At 35.9% G+C, this 22,193-nt stretch overlaps 1 protein-coding gene across 1 annotated transcript in view; it reads left to right on the plus strand.

Moving 5' to 3' along the window:
- LOC150105008 (protein Obscurin-like) overlaps nucleotides 1-21,869 on the plus strand; it is a 790,953-nt gene extending 769,084 nt beyond the window's left edge. Inside the window, exons 74-76 of the mRNA XM_090395103.1 lie at nucleotides 10,488-10,767; nucleotides 11,257-11,437; nucleotides 21,790-21,869. Of these exons, the coding sequence (XP_090251229.1) occupies nucleotides 10,488-10,767; nucleotides 11,257-11,437; nucleotides 21,790-21,869 (541 nt within the window). The remainder of the gene's footprint in view (nucleotides 1-10,487; nucleotides 10,768-11,256; nucleotides 11,438-21,789) is intronic.
- The last annotated feature ends 324 nt before the right edge of the window (nucleotides 21,870-22,193 follow it).

The following is a 22,193-nucleotide window of genomic DNA, read 5'->3' on the forward strand; positions in this document are numbered from 1 at the left end:
CTTCCTTCAAGGAATATTTGTTAGCAGCAATAATAAGCTGTATTCCATGAAGGAAGAAGCAGACACAATTTGGTGTAAAGTGGGTGACAAACAATATCAAGCATTAAACTGCGGATGAAAAAGAGATTATGGAAGAGATATAAAGAAACAGGTGGAGAGCAGATGCATGAAGAATATAAGACTCAGGCCAGGAGAGTGACTAGTATGGTGAGGAAGGCAAAACTGGAATATGAGAAGAGATTGGCACTAAGATCCAAAGAAACTCCTAGGGAATTTTTTAGCTATGTGGCCAGCAGAAGGAGAAATGGTTGTGGAAGAATGACATTGCAGGATAAAAATGAGAACAGAGTGATTGATGCAGAGGACATAGTAGAGTTATTCAATGAGCACTTTATTGGAGTATTTCTTCCTGGAGAAAAAGGTTTTAATACTAGAGGGATAAGGGCAGGTTCAAGTGAAGGTTACAAGTGGGGTTCCACAGGGCTCAGTACTGGGACCTGTATTGTTCAACCTTTATATGAAATTTAGGGAGCATATTGCAAAGGTGGTGAAGGTAACCCAGAGGATTGCTGCAATACTGAGGAGGATGCAGACCTGCAGAGATAAAAGAGTTATCATTCCATTGTATAAGACTCTGATCAGACCACACCTAGAGTATTGTTCTCAAATTTGGTTCCCAGGAATTGAAGGGGATAAATTAACTGTGAAAAGGGTACAGAGGCAGATAACAAAGGTGGTTTCAGGACTGTACAATGTTAGTTATGAGGATTGGCTGAGGAATGTGGACTGCTGAGTTTGGTGGATAGAAGAAGGAGAAGTGATATGATCAAGAATTTTAAACTGTTGAGAGGCAGTTACAGGGTTGACACTGGGGAGTTCTTTCGCTTAGTGGAACAGTGGGAGGGAGCGATGACAGGGGGGCATCCCTGGAAGCTATGAAAGGAAGCTGTGAGCAAAAGGGTGAGGAGTGGTTTCTTTGCATGGAAGGTGGTTGAACCGTGGAATGCATTGCTTGACAGAGTAGTGAGAGCAAGAACAGTCAATGAGTTCAAGGAGTGGAATGACAGACTTTGTGGTTCCTAAGAAAGACCTCCCACAATGAGTCTCTTGACTCCATGGAGGCCTCAATAATAATAATAATTAAACTAATTCACTGTCAGGAAACGTACAAACTAATTCTGGCAATCCATTCCATCCCCTCACCACTGTCCATGTAAAAAAAACCTGGTTCACACACAGATGTCTTTACTATCCACATTCTTGCACAACTTCCACAGGTGATCCCTTGTTCTCTCTCTCTATTTGTCATGTATTGAAACATTTCCTTTATGTCAATCTTATAGAATTCCTTTAACAACTTATAAGTTTCTATTGTGACACCTATTTTCTGCCTATTAATTAAACTTTGCAACTCACATACTTTCGACCTATCCTCATAGTGAGCATTCCACAGAACTGTTACCACTTAGTCACTTGTCTCTGGATCTTCTCTACCACCTTCTACATCCCCTAGAAACCTATTCCACAAAATCAGTGCACGGTAAGATGCAGCTGTGTCATAGGCTTATAAAGATGGATAATAATCTCCCTATCTCTACTTGTCAGTGTGTTCCTCAACATCGAAATAATACTTTGTGCTATTTTACTAACCTTGGAAATATGCCCTCTGAACTTCAACTCCCTGGCCACTTCAGTCTCTAGCCTCATCAATTTCCTGCAAGTGCTATCAATATGATACACAGTTTGTGACCTTTTCAACACAAGGTGCATAACCTTACATTTTGCAACATTAAATTAACTCCTTATCCTTCACCTACAATGCCAATTTATTTAAATCATCCTGCAAGATATCTATATCCACTGTTATCAATTATTGTTCTCTGCAATTTTGCATCAATGAATATCTTCCCCCCATGTCATAAATATACAAATAAAATAGTAGTATCTCTAGTGTACAGAATCCTGAAGCACTCCACAAATCACCCTCATTTGCTTAGATTCCACAGAAACATATACTACTCTTTGGTGTCTGTATGCCAACCCCTCCTATTTCATGCTACCAGCTTCATATACATTCCCATTTGCTCCAACTTTTGCAACAGTTTTCCATGTGATATTCTCAAATGCCTTTGCAAAGTCCAGCATTATCATCATGGTATAGCTAATTTCCTTATCTAATTCTGTTGCCATTCTATTATAAAATGTGAGTAAATTACTAAAGCAGGACTACCTTTTACAAATCCATGTTGTCCACCGCATGTATTGTATTCCTATCCATCTACCCTCTGTGGGATTTTTCCTTTACCCAACTTTTCGAATACTTTAACATCTCCTGAGATATTAATTGGTCTGTAATTTGCTACTTTTGCCTTGGAGCCACCATTATGTAATGAAGATATCTTACCCTCTTTCCACTCCCTTGGAACCTTGCCAGAGCTGAGACTTAGACTGAACAACTTCATTAGAAGCAATGCCAGTTTTTTTGCATATTCACACAATGCATGGGCTGACATGCCATCCAGTCTCATTGCTGTATTCACATTGATATTTTTCAACATGCTGAGCACCTTCTGTTCATGTACTTCAATTTTGACATGGGTCTCTATCATCAGCAACTGCAAAATCTCCACCTGGATGATAAACCTGGTAAAGTGATAACTCAGCAACTCAACCATTTCATTTGCGTCTGTCACCTTCCCACCATCAGCATTGATTAAAGTAATCCTTCTGCAGTAATTTCTACACAACAAAAAACTCTTTTCGATTTACTTGGCCCGCTTATCTAATTTTATCTCATAATCTGATTTGCTCTTTTCTAACATACTAGTCACCCTTCTTGATTGCACTTTGCACTGCTTATGAGTATACTGATCACCTTTTTCTTTATATCCCCTTCACAATGTTTTTCTTTTCTTTTCTTTCTTTCTTTATTTTTTTGCAGCTCTTGCTTTATATCTCTACTCATCCATTTAACCCCACTTGGTTGATTCTTCTGACTGTGGTTTGCAATCTGATACTGCTTCTTCTCAAACAATCTCTGACCACTAGCATTCTCTCTTTGTAGCTTTCCAAGCAATGCCACTGCTCAAAGATTCCTCCTAAGCCTGTCATAATTACTAGCTTTATTGTTCAACAAATCCAACTTGTAACCAACAGAGAGTTACAAGTGGGGTTCCACAGGACTCAGTACTGGGACCTGTACTGTTTAACCTGTATATCAATGACATTGTCAATGGATTGCAAACGGATATTCAGTTATTTGTAGATTATTTCAAGCTGGGAAGGGTTATCAGTAATAGTACAGATGTGGCAGCCCTGCAAGAGGATTTGAATAAACTAGACAGATGGGCAAATGAATGGGAGTATCGGTTTAATGCAGCAAAATGTAAAGTCTTGAAGTTTGGGATACATCGAACGAGAGGCTGCATATTTGATTGGAGGAACTGTACTGGAGGAAATAGGGGAGACAAAAGATCTGGAGATGATGATTGATAGAAAACTGAAATTCAGGGAGCATACTGCAAAGGTGGTGAAGGTAACCCATAGGATTGCTGCAATACTGAGAAGGATGCTGACCTGCAGAAATAAAAGAGTTATCATTCCATTGTGTAAGACCCTGATCAGACTACACTTAAACTATTGTTATCAAATTTGATCCCCAGAATTTGAAGTTGATAAATTAACTGTAGAAAGAGTACAGAGGCAGATAACAAAGATGGTTTCAGGACTGTACAATGTTAGTTATGAGCAGGGATTCCCAACCTTTTTGTTTCCTAGAGCACATTTTAAAATACCGATAGGGCGACGAGCACCATCTATTTTTTCAAGCAAATTTTTTGAATTTGTTTGTTAAATGAATACATACAAAGTTTACATTATAATCAAATGTTTTATTACTTAAAAGTTTACATTATATAAAAATTTAAATATATATATGTAAGTTAGTGGGATCTTTGGCATTGCATTTCATTGGCCAGTGCTTCATAATTAGGAGAATATGATGATATTCCAGTTCTTAAACTGGAATGAACAGCTTCGAATGCACGTCTACTTTACATTGTATGCATTTAATACTCGTCATGTGTCATTAACGCATGCGTCATACAGCATGCCATGAATTGTTGCGTGATTATTTCAAATTATACGGCACACGGTTGAACAGCGGCAGGCACACACAAATTGGTCGACGTGCACACACAAAATTGGGTGCCATGATGCCTGCGGGCATAGGGTTGGGAACCCCTGGTTATGAGGATCAGGTGAGGGAATGTGGACTGAATAGTTTGGTGGATAGAAGAAGGAGAGGTGATATGATCGAGACTTTTAAACTCTTGAGCGGCAGTTAGAGGGTTGACACTGGGGAGTTCTTTCACTTGGCGGAATAGCAGGAAGGAGTGATGACAAGGGGCCATCCCTGGAAGTTACAAAAGGAAGCTGTGAGTAAGAGGGTGTGGAGTGGTTTCTTTGCATGGAGGGTGGTTGAACTGTAGAATGCATTGTCTGATAGAGTGGTGAGAGCAAGAATGGTCAATGAGTTCAAGGAGTGGTATGATAGACTTTGTGTTTCCTAGGAAGGTCCTCCCATGATGAGTCTCTTGATTCTATGGAGGCCTGACTAATAATAATAATAAAATCCTTTCTTCACAGAGAATTTCATTAGCAACTTCCCAAATGCAAGATTGCATGGTCACTCTCTCTCCATTTGGAGGCAGGGTGTCTATCTTGGTTATGGATATATTTTTTGTTGCCATTACCAGATCCAGGTCTCTCAAGCCCCTGGCCCCTCCATAACATGCTGTTTTGGGTAATTATTCCCTAACTGTATAAATTCCACTTCCATCTTGCCATGCTTCCTCCAGTCTATGTCCCTATAGCCGAAGTCCCCCATAATAATGGCCCTGCTTGCACTCACTGTGTTGCATGGCAACCACATCTTCCTGTGGATCCACTGGTTTATAGCAACTGAGCTACTTATCCAAATAATCTGTTACTATTATAAAAAATGAATGAATTATGCTGCTCCCCTCCTCCCATTCCTGAATTCTTCCTTTTTCCCACTTCTTTGATAGCTTGGCCATCAAATCAATTCTCAGATACTTAATGGTCTATAATCTGTTACAGCTGTCTTGGAGCATCCTTCATGCAATGCAATTGTTTTGCCTTCTTTCCACTCCCTTATCACATCACCACAGCTGAGACTTAAATTACAGAATTTTGTCAGAGGAGTTGTCAGTTTCTTTCACATTTTTAACACATTGGGAAATATCCCATGGCTGTATTTGCATTATGATGGTGGAACATTTTAAGCAGCTCCAATTCATCTATCTACCTGTATTCTCATGTCATTCTGTAGGATTAGTTATTGCAGTACAGGCAGCCCTTGGTTTACGCTGGCTCAATTTACGGCGATTCACAATAACGCCGGTTGCCTGCACATGCTTTCTTACTGTAGTGTGGTTGACTGAGAAACGACACTAGCAGGCACTCTAGTGTTTGAGTACCGAGCTACTATGACGTATATGTATCAAACCTGGCTTTAATGTTGAATCTATCTAATTGTTCTATTTAATTTTTTTTACATACATATGTATTTAAATTGATAAAGTACGTAATTACATACCATGTCTGATAATAGAAGTGCAGAAAAATTAGCAGAACTTGGTGTTAAAAAGGCACTGAAATCAATCATACCTGAAAAGAAGATGGAGGTGATTCGAAGAATGGAAGATGGGCAGACAAGTGCTAATGTCTGTAGAAGTATCAACTTACCTGCATCGACTGTTACTACAATTATGAAAAATGCAGATAGAATAAAATAGTCTGTGCAACAATCTATGGAAGTACTAAATGCAAAACATGTAAGTTAAAGCAGAGGTAAACTTCATGAAAAAATAGAAAAATTATTATCATTATGGGTGGATGACTTGAATCAGAAAAACATTCCTCTGACACAGGCTGTTATAACTGAGAAAGCAATAACAACTTTTGAGGATCTTAAAAAGACAGATGGAGGCAAAGAAACATTTTTAGGAAGCAAAGGTTGGTTCATGAGATTTAAGTCTCGAAGTAAGTGCCATAGTGTCAAATTATGTGGTGAGGGGGCAAGTGCAGATGTTGCGGCAGCGGCTGCTTTTCCTAAAGAATTTTAAGATTGTGTAGAACAAGGAAGTTATCCTCCTATCTCATTTTTAATGTTGATGAGATTGGGCTCTACTGGAAAAAATTGCCATCATGCACCTTCATTTCCTGTGAAGAACATTCTGCTCCAGGTTTTAAAGCGGCAAAAGATAGACTTATGTGTTTGTTGGGTGCAAATGTCTTTGGAACTTTGAAGCTTAAACCAATGTTGGTGTACCATTCACAGACACCACATGCCTTCAAGGGTCTAAAAACCATGCTGCCAGTCTACTGGAAATAGAACAAGAAAGTTTGGGTTACACAAGACGTTTTTATAGATTGGTACATTAATTATTTTTGTCCTACCATGCTTCAATTCTGTAAAGAAAATGATTTGCCAGCCAAGGCATTGCTCTCTTGGATAATGCCCCTGGACATCCTCAAAATCTTGCTGAGGTAAGAACACCATTGGATGTCAAGGTTGTTTACATGCCACCAAACACAACATCGCTTTTGCAACCGATGGATCAGAGGATTATATCAATCTTCAAAGCCTATTACCTCTATAACATTTATGGAAATGGTAAGAGTCTTGGACACTTCAGGAAAAACTATTCAAGACTATTGGCGGTCATTCGATATTTTGAAGGGCATTAACAACATCGAGTAATGACGTGTTGTTAATGTTTGGAATGATGTATCAGCAAAGTGTTTAAAAGGAGCATGGCAAAAACTCCTTCCAGCATTTATGCACGACTTCGAGGAGAATGTTATTGAAGATATTACCAAGTTTGTGCAAGAGGTAGGATTGTACGATATTACCACTGGTGTGACAGGAATCTTAGAGAGCCATGATAAACCGCTTTCCAATGAAAACTTAAAAGAATTAGCCGAATAATTAAGTCAACATCTGAAGGAGGAGAAAGAAAACAAAGAAGGTCCTCTGAGAGATATGAAAACGGCTGATTTACAGCATATCCTTGCAAGCATAGAGACACTGACTGATGAACTCTGTGAAATGGACCACGATTGGGAACGGAATGCGAACGTAAAAAGGAGTGTTGCACCTATTCGACCTTACACTGAACTCCTTAGAAAGAAAGAAAAAGAAAATCTAGGCAGTTAACACTGGATACTTTTTAAAATAAAAATGCAGGTGATCCAAAACCAGGAACTTCAACATAGAAATATGTAATATCTTTTCGAAGTTTCATATTTTTTGTATATAATTTTGTTTTGTTTTCTTTATTAATATTTTTATTTGAACAAATATATATGTATGTATTATCAAAGCTTTAAATATAGTAATGTTACACATGTGCATATTTTTTGACAGCGCAGAACATAACTTCATACCGCCTATTAAAATTGGGTTTGTTTTACGACCGAATTGGCGTAAAATACTCAAAGTCCTGAAAATACTTAAGGTGCAAATTTTGTTTACTTGCACTTGGATAAAGGATTAAACCAAATATATAATTTCTTGGTATCATTAATTTATAATTTGCAGTATTCACTTTGGCCCAAAACCCAGCTTTGATTACTGCACTCAATTTCAGGATCTGAAGAGCTATATTCGGTATCTTTTGCTCATTTACCCACTCACTCACCTGAAGGATTCTGCGCATGCACACACACAAGCATCTGCATTCCCCCCCACCTCCCAAAAAAAAAAAAAAAAAAAAAAAAATCAAGCTTACCTGGTACTGCCTTTCTCTCACTGAACAATACTTTTTCCTAACACCTGAGTATTAGGAAAAAGTATTGTTCCATTCAAATGCGATTTAACCCACTAAAAGTTCTGTTGTCCATCAAATTCACTCCACACATCTACAACTTGCACAGATACACCATTTCTTTTCTACAACCTATGCACTGACTATTTGAGAATATGGTCCTTCTCAATTTACCTCAATTATGGCAGAGGACTCACAACTTTTACCCTACTACTCTTCTTATTCTCTTATACCAACAAACATCTCATATCTTTTCACACACTTGTCACCTGCAGCCAGATCATTTGTAACTGATTTATCCTCCTGAACCTGGGGATAAAGTCTGATACTTTCCTTCAAACACATGTTAGCAATTTCCCATGCAATGTAACTCTTTCCCTTCCCTATTTTGATGTTGCCATGGTGTTATTCTTCTTATTATTATATTATGAGAACTCTATAGTGAAAAGACTTATCATGGGAAGTCCCACTGCTACAAACATGTAGCTCATCATACCACACCTTAAATGCATTTACTGTCTACACTCATCATACCACACCTTAAATGCATTTACTGTCTACACTCACCACACTCTTAAGCAGTGCATTCCAATCACCCACATTCTCCATGCAGAAAAACCTACTCATGTCCTACTCACACCCTCCTTATACTGATTCCAGGGATAGCTTCTTGTTCTCCCTTGTCCCCTACACTCTATGAAAAACCTTATCCACATTAATCTGGTAATAAATCCTTACCATGTAATAGGTCTTACTCATATACTCTTCCCCCCCCCCCCCAATACACTAGACTGTCAAGTGCATTTCCTCAATCTTTCTTCATACTCAACAGTCAAACATTTAGACTACAAAGTTCACAAGAATGAAATACCTTTATGAAATACTTATTTAATATCTCAACTATATACTCTGCGGTGGTTATCATTCTTTCATTTTCACAAACCAGTATCATCCTTCAATAATCATTATTTATTTCTTCTTCTTTTTCTGGTCATATATCAAAAGAACTCCCTGAAATTTTTCAGGGACCTGGTTAGTTAATGGCAGTCATACAGCACTTTGACTACCCTTAACAAGCAAGTCATGCTTCATGCCTGCTGTTTTACTCAGGCAACTGATTTTTGCCACTATTTGTGCTGCCTCCACAATACCTTATTCTTCTCATATCGTTTCTTAGCCGAATAAGAAACTCAAAGAGTTTCATGCCGAATATCTTGCACTATCTTAAGGGTCAGTTGCTGCAGTATTCAGGTATTTGCTTACGCTTGGAATCGCCGAACTTTATATAGTTTCTACTATATTCGGCATGAAACTCTTTGAGTTTCTTATTCAGCTAAGAAACGACATGGGATGTAATATCCCTTAACTTAAACAAGCTATATTTCGCCGAATTGAAGCCTTTGGCTCTTCATATATCTAATAATTTATTAGGACACCTCTCGGCAATACTCATAGAAGGATTGTAAGTTCTGCTCACTACAAACTTGATATTAACTAGGTCTACCTACTCACTGATGAGACCTCAATAAAGGTTGAAACCGAGTGACCTTCTCTCATAATGTAGAACAGTAATATAGCTCCTAGGAGCTAAGTTCACATTATGGGTAAATATCAAGAGTAGTGATCGGAGCTTGCTCCACCTTGGCATGAGTTGCCTCAGCTTGCACTACCTTAAGGGTCAGTTGCTGCAGTATCCAGGTATTTGCTTACACTTGGAATCGCCGAACTTTATATAGTTTCTACTATATTCGGTATGAAACTCTGAGTTTTTTATTCGGCTAAGAAACAATATGGGATGTAATATCCCTTAACTTAAACAAGTCATATTTCGAAGAATTGAAGCCTTTGGCTCTTCATATATCTAATACCTTATTCTTCTTCTTCTTCCAGACCACATGTCTCACCTCTTCATACATCCATTTCATATCTATCTATGTAACCTCCTTACCCTTGAAATACATTTATATATTGTGTCTGCCAGATAGTTCTTGAGTAGGACAAGCAGTACATCCAATTCTGCATTCCATGATAAGCTGTAAGCATCTCCTGAGTTTTTTATAATCACCAGCCTTATAATTCCACATATATCTTTTTCACAGAAGTCTTCATAGTAGATGGGGCCACCCAAGTGATCACTTCATTGTTAGTTTATCATCTAAAGGAAGAATTACAAAATTTAAAAAAAAAATTATCATAAACTACTGGAAGGAAAGCAAACAATCAAATCAAATGTTTTTTTTGTTTCTTCCCTCACTTTTTTGGATGTTTGCAGAACAGTATTGTCTAAAACTATCATTGAAAAATGAGTTTTTGGTCTACCAGCATAATTATGGCACATTTTTGTGTTTGAAATTATTCTACATAAAAATAATAAAAAATAAGGAAATGCAAATTAAGATATGTGAAACTTAATTATGTTGTGGGAAAGCATACCAAATTTCCTGTGAAAGCAGAATACTGATGTAGATATTGCTGAACCTAAAACATGCATGCATTTTTTTAAACTAATGCAATAGTGAATTATATAATGCACAGTATTTTCATTTTGACTTAAATAATTTTGTGAAATTTTCATAAACACTTCTTAAACTGAATTTTCTGCCATGTCACTTATTTTTTTTTTCCCAATTGCAGAGGACATTTTTCAATTGTAGTAAAAGTTTGGGTCAAAGAATCAGGATCAACAAGTGCAGCAAAAGTTATTCAGTCTTCCACTGACACATCATCAGGACGTCAAGAATATGATATTATGAAATCCCTTTGTCATGAAAGGATAGTAACATTAGAGTCAGCAAGCTGTTTTGGTGACAAAACAATCCTAGTTATGGAAAAGTTGTCAGGAATAGATATCTTAACCTATTTATCTTCACATCCAGATTATACTGAGGAAACTGTTTCTAGAGTAATAAGGCAGGTATGGTAATGCATATATTAAATTGTGTTATACTATAATAATTTACAGATGGTGGGGGAGAATGCTGCTACTAGATAAAATACTAATCATCCATTACACAAAATTATTTAGCATATTTGGAAGTTCCTTATACATCAATTTATCTTGACTACACTACCTTTTATTTCACCAAAATTTTTGTAGAAGAAATTGGCTACAAAAATTATAAAATTATCACATCTTCATAATGCCAGTGTACTAAGATGCATGCATTATTTTACAAACACCCTGCATTAAAAATAATTCTTCATATTCAATTTTTTCCCATACTCAAATCTCACAATGCATCTGACTATGTGTGGTATTGATTAAGGGGTTCTTATGACTAGCTTATTGAAAAGTTGTAGATGGAAGGAATGAGTACACATAGTGTGCTGACCATAACTTTAATAATTAACTAGATAATTATTAACATAATCATGCATGATTATAATTCTGTTTTTCAAACAGGTACTGGATGCTATAGAATACCTTCACTTTAGAGACATTTGTTATATTGAACTTCAACCTGATAATGTGGTGATGGTGGATCACAGGCATCCAGATGTAAAGCTTATTGACTTTGGTTCATCTCGTCTAGTTCCAAAAACTGGTTGTAAAATTAATGTTCAAGGATCTATAGAATATTTAGGTAGGTTGATAATCTCCTGAAATTTTACAGTGGTTTGTTAAATAGAAACTAGTATTTCTTATCTTAATAGACATTAAATCCATACGACTGTTAAGTTAACTTAGTAATCTACTAAATACAAGTGCTGCTACTCATATGAAAATAAGTCATTCATTTAAATTCTTTACTTTTGTCCTGTTATTGTTGCAATTTTCTCAATTTAATTTGGCATTAACAGAGTCAATAATACAATTTTCAATACTTGGTAACTAAGTATTAAAAAAACTTATCTGCAAAGAGCTACGTTTTTGCCTAATTATATGTAAAAATGTAAACTTTGTGTATTTATATAGTGTGTTTTTGTTCCATGTTAACTGTAATTTATTCACAGGAAGAGCAAAAACTCATCCTGAATGGTGTGCAAGTCAAAAATTGAAACTGCTTCTGTGTCTTTGTCAGATGTGCATTTTGATTTCAGTCCTTTCTGAGGTCTGTTCTATATAATCTTTGGTACTACGTAGATAACTTGAGGGGGGAGGGGTAAATCAGATGGTAAGAGCTTGTACAAAGTGAGATTTGAATGCAGAGTTATGGGAGGTGAACTATCAGTGACTAATGAGGATGAAAGTATGAGTACAATTAACAAATTCATCCTCAAAGAGAATGAATCTTGCCTGATGAATAAATAAAGTGAATATGAATTAGTAGAAAAAAGGAGCTAATCTTGTTATGAAAGAAGCCAGTGAAAATAATGCAAATGTTGTCATACATAACAAAGACGGATAAGAAAGACTGTATTGTATAATGGTGGTAAATAATATATGATAATTATATTATGTTAGGAGTTATTATTATCATTATTAATGACACCTCTAATGAGGCTAGAGATTCATCATAGAAGGGCACTCTACTCCATCCAACCCACCATCTACACTATTTAAACCTCCACATATATATATACAATGTCATCTACCACCATTAATAGTATTCTTTGTCTGTCACTGTGTGTGTGTGTGTGTGTACTAAAAAAAAAAAAAAAAAAGAGGCAAAAAGAGAAAGAAAGCAGAACAGCAAAGAGAAGAATGAATAATAGTAATGGAGTACAGAAGATATGAAAATGAGTAAAGATATCTTGCAATGAAAGGAATGTTAGAAGTGATGCAGAGTGAGACAGTACAGTTAGTGAAGAGATTGGCTGTTGTAAGCAGAAGAAAGATGACTGTTAAGAGAAGGTTGTAGAGTAGATAATAGGAAGCCATATGGGGTGTATGGATTCTGTTAATGTGGATGTTAAAACAGAGGAAGTATTGAAGATATATTTAAGACAAGGGAAGGGACAATGAAAATGAGTGACAAGGTTGCAGAAAAGGAAGGAAGTACAGAGGAATTTAACTGTGTTGGTTTGAACAAATGATTTTTGAGGAAGTGAGAATGAGAAAGTAGGATATTTGAGAGTGAGAGTGTTATTAGAGACAGTAAAGCAGTAGAGTGTGAGATGTGATGCCAATTAAGGTAAAGAGCAATGATTAGGAATCACATAGCCAAGATGTATAAGAAGAGAGAGAGAGAGAGAGAGAGAGACTGATTTTAGATGCTGAAAACAAAATCAGTGAGTAAGGAAAATAAGTTTTTGGGCCGTTTAGGGATTACTACTTAACACAGCATGTAAAATGGAAGCAATATGAAGAACATAAGTGTTGACTTAATAATAATGTCTATTATTATTATATTAGTATTGACTTAATAATAATGTCTATTATTACTATAACCTGTCATGTCAAAACTACATGATCACTCTAGAACAGGGAGATGTGCAGACTTTACCAAAAAGAATGCATCAAGAGACTATGAAAAACTCAGGAAATGACATGGTTAACTGAAAGGTTATGTTTATTTGAAATTAAGCCCAAAGCAAATAACTGTTATGAGGACAGTGTATTATGTCTGTTAATTGCATGTGTTGAGGAATATGGCCAGTTTGCATATCACATTATGCTGCAAAATGAAACATTAACTAAAAGGGAAGGAGTTTGATTAATGCTTGTGACTTAAGTGAGATCTCTTGGCAATATCAGATAAGAGAAGGTCAAATAAAGTGGGGGGGGGGGAATGAATGAATCATGGAATTATTCAGGTGCTGTGGAGGAAGAGGATGCTGTGGAGAAGGTATAAAGATGAGAGTACTCATCATGCACACATGCACGTGTCAACTGAAGATACAGCAGAAACATTCACCATTTTTTCAGTGTATATCATATTATGGGTGCTAGATAAATAAGGATGGTACTAGATAAATGAGGTTGTAGCTTGTTCCAGTAACTGGAACAAGCTACAACTCAACATCTAGAATAAGAAGAAGAATAAACCCAACATCAAAGAACTGAAGATAGCAACCATCAATATATGGAATATTAATGGAAAGAAAATAAGACTTGCAGCTGAATTGGAAAAATACCACATGGACATATTTGGCATTACTGAGACAAAGAATAAAAAACAGGTAAGAGCTTACTAAATAATAAGTATAGGATGTTATATTCAGGCAGTCATGAGCAAGGAAAGGAAGGAGTAGCAATACTATTCAACAACAAACATCAAGATAAACTTCTTGACTGGAAGGCTGTTTCAAGTAGAGTTATGCAAGCAGACTTCAAAATAGGTAAATGTACGATGAAACATTTGTGTCTGTGATCCCACAGATGGTTCTTATAAGGAAGGTGTGCAGAAATTTTTTGAGTCATTAGAACAGGCAGCTGTCAAAGAAATCAGAAAAAGTGGTCATTGTCAGAGATCTGAACAGCAGAGTAGGAAAAGAATCCCATGAATATAGGAATGTTTTGGGAAAATTTGTAGAAAAGGGCAATAATAATGGAAATATTTATTTGCTGGACTTCTGCCCACGACATAGATTAGTCATTACTAACACCATGTTCCAACAAAAAAATGTGCAAGTTCATGTGGAGAGAAGACACAAGAAATAAGAAAAGCCTCACTGACTATGTCACTGTGCATAGTGAATATCTTCATGCTGATTCAGGATGCAATATTATACAGGGGATTTGAAATTGGAAGTGACCATTACTTAGTGCTAAACAGGTTAAAAATGAATATCACACTGAAAAGAATAGTATGTAAGAAAGTTTTTAAAAGAATTAAAGTTAAGCAGCTTTTACAGGTACACTGTATACTCGACTGTGCAAACATTATTGGGGAAAAAAATGAAACAGATCAAAAACAAGAATGCAAACCTTGAGATCTCAGTAGAAAACTAAAGAAGACTGATTGATTTAGCAAGGGAGGTATGTAGAAGTTGTCTACAATGATCGAAAAATAAGAACCTCGTGGTGGACTCAAGAAGTTAAAGAAGTAGTCTTGGAAAAGAAGAAAGCATACCAAAAGTCTCTAGCAAATAAGTCAGCAGATGCCATAAAAGAATGCAGAGAAAAATGTAAGAGAGCTAAGATATGTGTAAAAGTGACTCAACAAAAAGCATGGGAAGACTTTGATAAGAATATAGAAAATAAATATCAGAAAGGTAGCAAAATGTTCTGGACTATATGGAAAAAGCTCAGAAATGGGGGAAAGAGTACTATAAGAGGAATCAAATATGATAAAGGTGACATGAACACTGAAGATAAGGATATGCTAAATGTTTGGAGTAATTACTTTGAAAGACTGTTAAGCAAAACAAGCAGCACCGTATTAGAAAATTTTCAGGAGTAATGCAAAGAGGTATTAAATTGTACATATTTGGTCTGATGTATTAAAATAAAGAACTTTTATTGTTAAAAGACCAGAAGATAAATGATAAAATATACAAAAAGCCAACAAATTTCACTAGCCACGTCTAGCATTTTCAAGGCTGAACTGGTGTGAAAACAAATGCATTAAGTTACATGTAAAACATACACTTTAGTAACTGTTAGGCCATTACATTTGATCATTCGTGTTTGATGGCGTGCATGTGTTCGAATGCTTCAGTTAGAATTCGGTACATGACCACGTGTTGTGTAGTTTTTTGCATATTGTAGTTCTGTTGAACTGAGAGAGATGATGAGATTTTTCCATATGTCTTTAAGAATAATACCTTGATTTCTATTTAAATTATTGCCTGTGCATAGTATCACAGCTGCTTCTTTGAAAGTTCTGTGTCTGTAGTCATTCTCGATGTAAGGCATAGAACTGTTTTTCCAATCTATAATGTGATTTGATGTTGAGAAATGATAAGCTAAACCAGATGTGATGATTCTATTATGATTGACATCCCTCACATGTTCCTTTTGTCTTATTTCAAAACTTCTAGAAGTCTGACCAATGTAAAAGGCCACACGTGCATGGAATTTCATACACTCCAGGACATTTGAAGAAAGGTACCTCATCTCTGGGTGATCGTAAGATTTGTCTGATCATGGTAGTTGGTTTAAAAACCACTCTGATGTTATGAGCTTTTAACATTCTCGCCAATTTTGTGGAAACTGAATTAATATATGGAATGACAGCTGTGGACACATATTGGGGCAAAGTAACACGTTGTTGGTGGTTGTCTTTAAATAGCAATTTGTTTAAAATGTTAGAAGGGTATCCATTCAGAGATAGAGTGTTAGCTATTAGTGACAGTTCTCTCTGTACATCTGCTTCTTTTGAAATAGACCTTAAGGCTCTATTACGGAGCATGTGAATGATGCTGTGGTTTTGTGATCTATGATGATTGGACGAATAATGTAGATATCTACCTGTATCTGTGGGTTTCTTGTAAATGGAGAGTTGGAAATTGTTATCTTCTTTCTTCATGAGGATGTCAAGAAAAGGAAGTTCTTTGTTCTTCTCTAGTTCTATAGTGAATATGATCTTATTGTGTAGTAAGTTGATTTTGTTCAGAAACATGAGAAGGTTTTCCATGGCATCCTTCCAGATGATGAACACGTCATCGGCAAAGAGGTATTATTATTATTACCCATAAGACATTATTACCCTATATCTTCAACAAGCATAAATTCTGCATCCCATCTTTGTTTCCAAAATTTTCAAACCTTACATTTTGCAACATTAAACTGGCATCCCCACTCCTGTGTCCATTTGCTCATTCACTTAATCTATTCAAGTCTTCTTGTAAGGCCACAACATCTCCTCTACTCCTCATAGTTCATCCCACTTTTGCATCATCTTCAAACAACTGAATATTCCCATCCAAATCTTCCCAGATATCATTATCATACAGGTTAAACAGCAGTAGTCCTAAAACAGATCCCTCAGGTACACCACTAGTGACTTTCCTCTTCTGGGATATTGCTCCCCCATACACAACTTGCTGATACTTATCAGATAGCTAATCTCCAACGCAATGCACTAGGCTAGTATCCAATCCGCTCTAGTTTCGCTATCGACTTATCATGTGGTAATCTATCAAAAGCCTTTGCAAAATCTAAGTATAATACTGTGTATCCATCTCCATTGTCCAATGAAGCTGTCATCTTTGTGTAATAAGTAAGCAGATTACTAAAACATGAGCAAATTCATGCTGTCCATCAAAAATAATACCATTGTTGTCAACCCAATTCTAGATCCTGGTTCTCACCAGCCTCTCCAATACTCTAACCACAATAACTGACACAACGATAAGTCTATAATTTGATGCTTGAGTTATGTCATCTTCCTTATGAAGCAGCACAATCTCGGCTTCCTTCCATTCCTTTGGAAGAAGTTGACCCAGTGCAAGACTCATATTACACAAATATGTCAAGGCAGATGCAAACTACCTGGCACATTCGTTCAAAATAGGTGGTAGTATATTATATAATCTCACAGCCTAATTAACATCAATTAGTATAATCAATATAACATCTATAACATCAATATTAGTATCAGTACTTGAGGTAGAAAAAGCCATAAAAAATGTAAACTGTGGAAAGGCAGCACGAATAGGTGATATACTACCAGAAATGCTTATGTATGGAAGTATAATAATTTTGCATTGGCTACACTGTAACATAATTCAGAGGGCCTGAATGGAAGGTCGAATTCCAGGTAAGATTTATGCCAGCATACTTGAAAAGAGGTTGAGAAAGATTGTGGAAGAGAAACTCAGAGAAAAAAAAAGCTGGGTTCAGGAAAAATGGGGGTTGTCATTATCAAATTATCACTTTACGAGAAATAGTTTAGAAATCGTGGAAATATGACAACTGACATTAGAGTGAGGAGCAGGTTCTTCCCAGAACCCTCATGGAGAATGGTTGGTGAGTGAAATGCATTGTCTGAATGTTTTGTGAATGCAGACACATTGTATCAGTTTAAAATAAGGTTGGATTAGCTTTGTGTGATATAGTGTATACCTCCCATGATGAGTCTCTGACTTCATGGAGGTCAGATGCTAATAATAATAATAACAACAAGCATCTGTACTTAAATTTTGTAAATCTGAAAAAGGCATATGACAGGGTGCCCAGAGAAAAACTTTTCAAGACACTACAATTATATGGGATGAATGGAACATTATACAGAATGATGCACAGTCTATATTTAAGTTGTCAATCAGCAGTTAGAATTGAAGAAAATACAAGAAGATGGTTTAATGTAAAATCTGAGGTAAGACAAAAATGCACATTATCTCCACTCTTATTCATCATCTACATGAATCACATTATGAAAGAAAGTGGCATAGGCCTGATATTAGAATTGGACATGTCAAACTTAGTTCTTTGCTTTAAGCAGATGATGATGTGCTCCTAAAGACATCTAATGCAGGCCTCCAGGATTCTCTAACTAAATTGAGTTACAGCTGTAACAAATTTGGTATGAAAATCAGCAATAAAAAGACCAAACTATGAAAATAGGCAGGAGCATAGAAAACTTCAGCTGCATTCTGAATAAAAATCCCAGAGAAAAAAGTAAAATAATTTGGCCATTTAGGCACAGTTTTTAGTGAAGATGGCAAGTTAAATCTGGAAATTGACAACATAATTAGCAAAGCTGGTATGGTGAGTAGCCAGTTGAGTAAGTTCATGTGGAATAAGAGAGAAATTAGCCAAAACACCAAACTAGCAGTACACAAGACAGTGTTTGAAACCAGTTTTAAGTTATGGATCTGAGAGTTGGATTAGAAATGAAGCACTTGATCAAAGAATAGAAACCACAGATATGAGGGTTCTGGGAATAATTATGAGATGCCATTGATGCCATCAGTTCACTGATGGCATCAGTGGCCGAATCATATTAAAAATGAAGATATTGGAAAGGAACTTGACATTGTTAGCATTCAAGACTGCATCAGCAGAGCTAATCTACAATAGTGTGACCACTTAAATAGAATAGGATAAGGAAAATTAGCAAAACAGGTATTTGATGCCAAGATGGCAGGAAAGAGACCAAGAGGAAGCCCAAAGTCTAGATGGATTGATTCAGTCAGAAGTGCCCTAGAAGCATGGAATGTCAGATATGACAATATTGGTGTGCTCACAAATTTAGACTAATTTAGAAGAAAATTGTTGATAGCAGATTAATAATAATGTAAACTTAATCATGTAGTGCTGTCATAAATTATATATTTAGTTTAATCCTTTATCCAAATGTAAGCAAACAAAGTTTGCACCTGAAGTATCTTCGAGACTGGGGCAAGTCTTGGCAAAGGTGTGTCATAGTAACCTGAACACTCCTTGAGGGTACATATCAGTAAATTGATGATAATGATCACATTATGGAATTGAATATAGTGTTGAATATGATTTAAAAGGAAGGAGAGGAAAGGATGGCAGTTCATGTATGTAAACTTTTTAGGTTTCATGGTTATGGAATTAGACCTGTATATTGCCACATATATTAACAGAATGTAAGAAAGAGCTAACATTGCTCTTGTCTGCACTATTCAATAAAAGTCTGAAACAGGAACAGTTCCTGAAGAATGGAAGGAAGGAAAAATAGTGTCATTATACATGAGGGAATCTGTATGGGCAGGAAAACTCTATAAGCCAGTTTGTTCAGGTGCAGTGTTGATGGTAATTGGAGAGACTATTAGAGACAGAATCCAAAACTAAATTGATCAAGTAAGGCATCATTACAGATGGCTACATGGGGTTTGTTCAAGGGCGATCTTTTCATTAATATAGTTTTATAATACAGTGACAATTGTATTAGACAGAAGATATGCTTATACTGTAATTTTTCTAGATTTTGTAAATGACATTACTAGAATGTATGAAAAACTACTGTTGAAATTGAAGGGAATAATTAGTCAATTAGCTTGAATACAGGAGCAGCTGCTGATAGAAGTCAAAGGAGAAGAGTAACAAGCAGTGTACCACAGTTTTTTTTTTTGTTGTTGTTATTTTGTTATGTTATTATTTGCAAGGAGTGCCCTGGTGTTGTGTACGACCTTACCCCAGTCCTGAAGATACTTTCAGGCGCAAACTTTGTTTGCTCACACTTGGATAAAGGATTAAACTAAATTTATTATACTCTAACCAAGTGAAAAAATAAACTTTCAACATGTTGTTGTTATTTTTGATTTTTTTTGGGGAGGCATTTTCTGTTAATTTATATATTGATATAATTCAGGTTTTTGAAAAGAAAGGTATTCGCTTGCTTGCAATCAATGCTAAACTGGGAGAGTAATTGCAGATAGCTCTATTCTAATGCAGCTACAAGAGATTTTGAATAAACTGGTGCTAGCAGCAAATGTCAGTTCAATTATGCCATGTGTAAGGTCATATGCTGTGATCAGAGGAGTGAGAATGAGATGAAATGTATTGTGTAACTTGACTCTAGTAAGTTAAAGAAGCAAGAGATATTGGGATGATGATGATGAATAGAAAGTTGAAGGAGAACACATTGCAAAAGTTATAAAAGTTACTCAGAAGATTTCTTCTGCAATAATTCAGAGGACACTGAATTGATCAATCCTCCTATATCAAGATCACAACAGAGTTAGCTAGAGTTACCCTCCTAGTTTAGCATTGCTTGAGATCAGGCCACATCTAGATCTTCATTGGAAGATTTGGTCACTTGCATTGAATGATATGGAAACAATAGACAAGAATCCAGAGGTGAGTGACAAAGACTGCCTTGAGAGTGTGGAATGTAGAGTTCGAGGACAGACTGAGGGAATGTGCCGCGCAGAGCATGGCTAATAGGAAGAGAGGTGATATGCTTCAGACATATTGGTTGAAAAGAGTCAGAAAAGAGGAGAAATATTTTAGAGGTAACAGGTAGTGGAAGAGGTCATCCCTGGAAGCTGTATAAGGCTCATGTGAATAAGAAAGTAAAAAAAAGCAATTTTTTATGTGGTGGTGGTGGTGAATGAGGGAATGTACTTGAGGCAAGTATTATGGGTATTTTGATCTTCATTGAGTTTAGTTTCCTATGATAAGTATTGCAACTCCTCTAACATCTAGAAATAATACTAATACAGTAATTTCTCAATTATCCAGTCACACTGAGAAATCAAATTTGCTGATGTGATAATTGAGAGATAACCTTAAAGTATATTTAATTGAACATATGAATACATAATGATGTACAAAGTAATCAAGTTGACATAACTCATAGGACTATTTATTATTAGTAGTATTATGTGACCTATTCATGGAGTCCAAGGAGGTCACTATGCACCATGCTGCTCACTATCCACACTATTTCATCCACTACCCATATTATTCCATCTACCTCTCACTTATACACTATATAATCCACTAGCACTCATGTACAGCTCACTAGTATTTTTGTCTGATAACTGTTGGTCTGTGTGCACTCTGGCTAATTTGGCTGTGTACAGTTTCCAGAAGAAAAATCCTGCTACCTCTGTGTGAAATTGGCTAACCCACTTTTAACTGAAAAAAGTCCACACAAAGATTCCTCTCACCGTAATGAGAATCATACTTAGGACTTTTTCTAATCAGAGGGCATATTATTCCATTATTCTTCCTGTTGTGTTACATAGGCCCTTATAGTCATATAACCGAGAGATCATTGTACTATTTTGTCAAAATCATATTTGAAAAAAAAAAAAACAAATGCGTTAGCATTAGTGAAAATGTTTTAAAGTATAAATTTCATGTAAAAATAAACTCTTTACATATATGTATATGTATAAAGAGTGTCTTTACACACACACACACACACACACACACACACACACACACACACACACACACACACACACACACACACACACACACACACACACACACACACAAGAACTGCAAGTGACTGATATATATGTAAACTTACATTTATTTTCTAATCACTTCCACAGTTTATTATAGTTACCATATCGCTTCAACTTAAAAATTTATTAGAGAATAAATGCAAGTTTACAAGTTAAAATATTTAGATAGATATTATGTTTTAAATACGTAATATTTACAAAAACATTATTTATTTAGCTCCTGAGGTTGTGAAAAAAGAAATTGTTACCTCTGCTGCTGACATCTGGGCAGTTGGAGTTCTTTCATACATTCTGTAAGTCAGTCCATTGTATTTTTTTAATATTTTACTTTCCTGTTGAAGTTTAATGTACATGAAACTGATAGAGGTTAAAACTCAATAAAATAATTTCTTAACAGTCTTCATGTAGAGTTTATACCAGACTTAAATGTAAATAATCAGCTGTAAATATTTCATATGTTCTCTATCCATGGAAGTCTCAAAACAAGATAAATACAACTGATTATCAGTTGAATCATACTGCTTATGACACTAATGAAGACTGATTTATTTATAACTAAAAGGAAATAATTAGTAATGACTGCTATCCCAGGATTATTAATGTGTCATAATTTACATGAAT

This window comes from Typopeltis vanoorti, chromosome 7 (assembly GCF_054136105.1).
Source record: "Typopeltis vanoorti isolate ZY-2024b chromosome 7, IOZ_Tvanoo_1.0, whole genome shotgun sequence".
Lineage (NCBI taxonomy): Eukaryota > Metazoa > Arthropoda > Arachnida > Uropygi > Thelyphonidae > Typopeltis > Typopeltis vanoorti.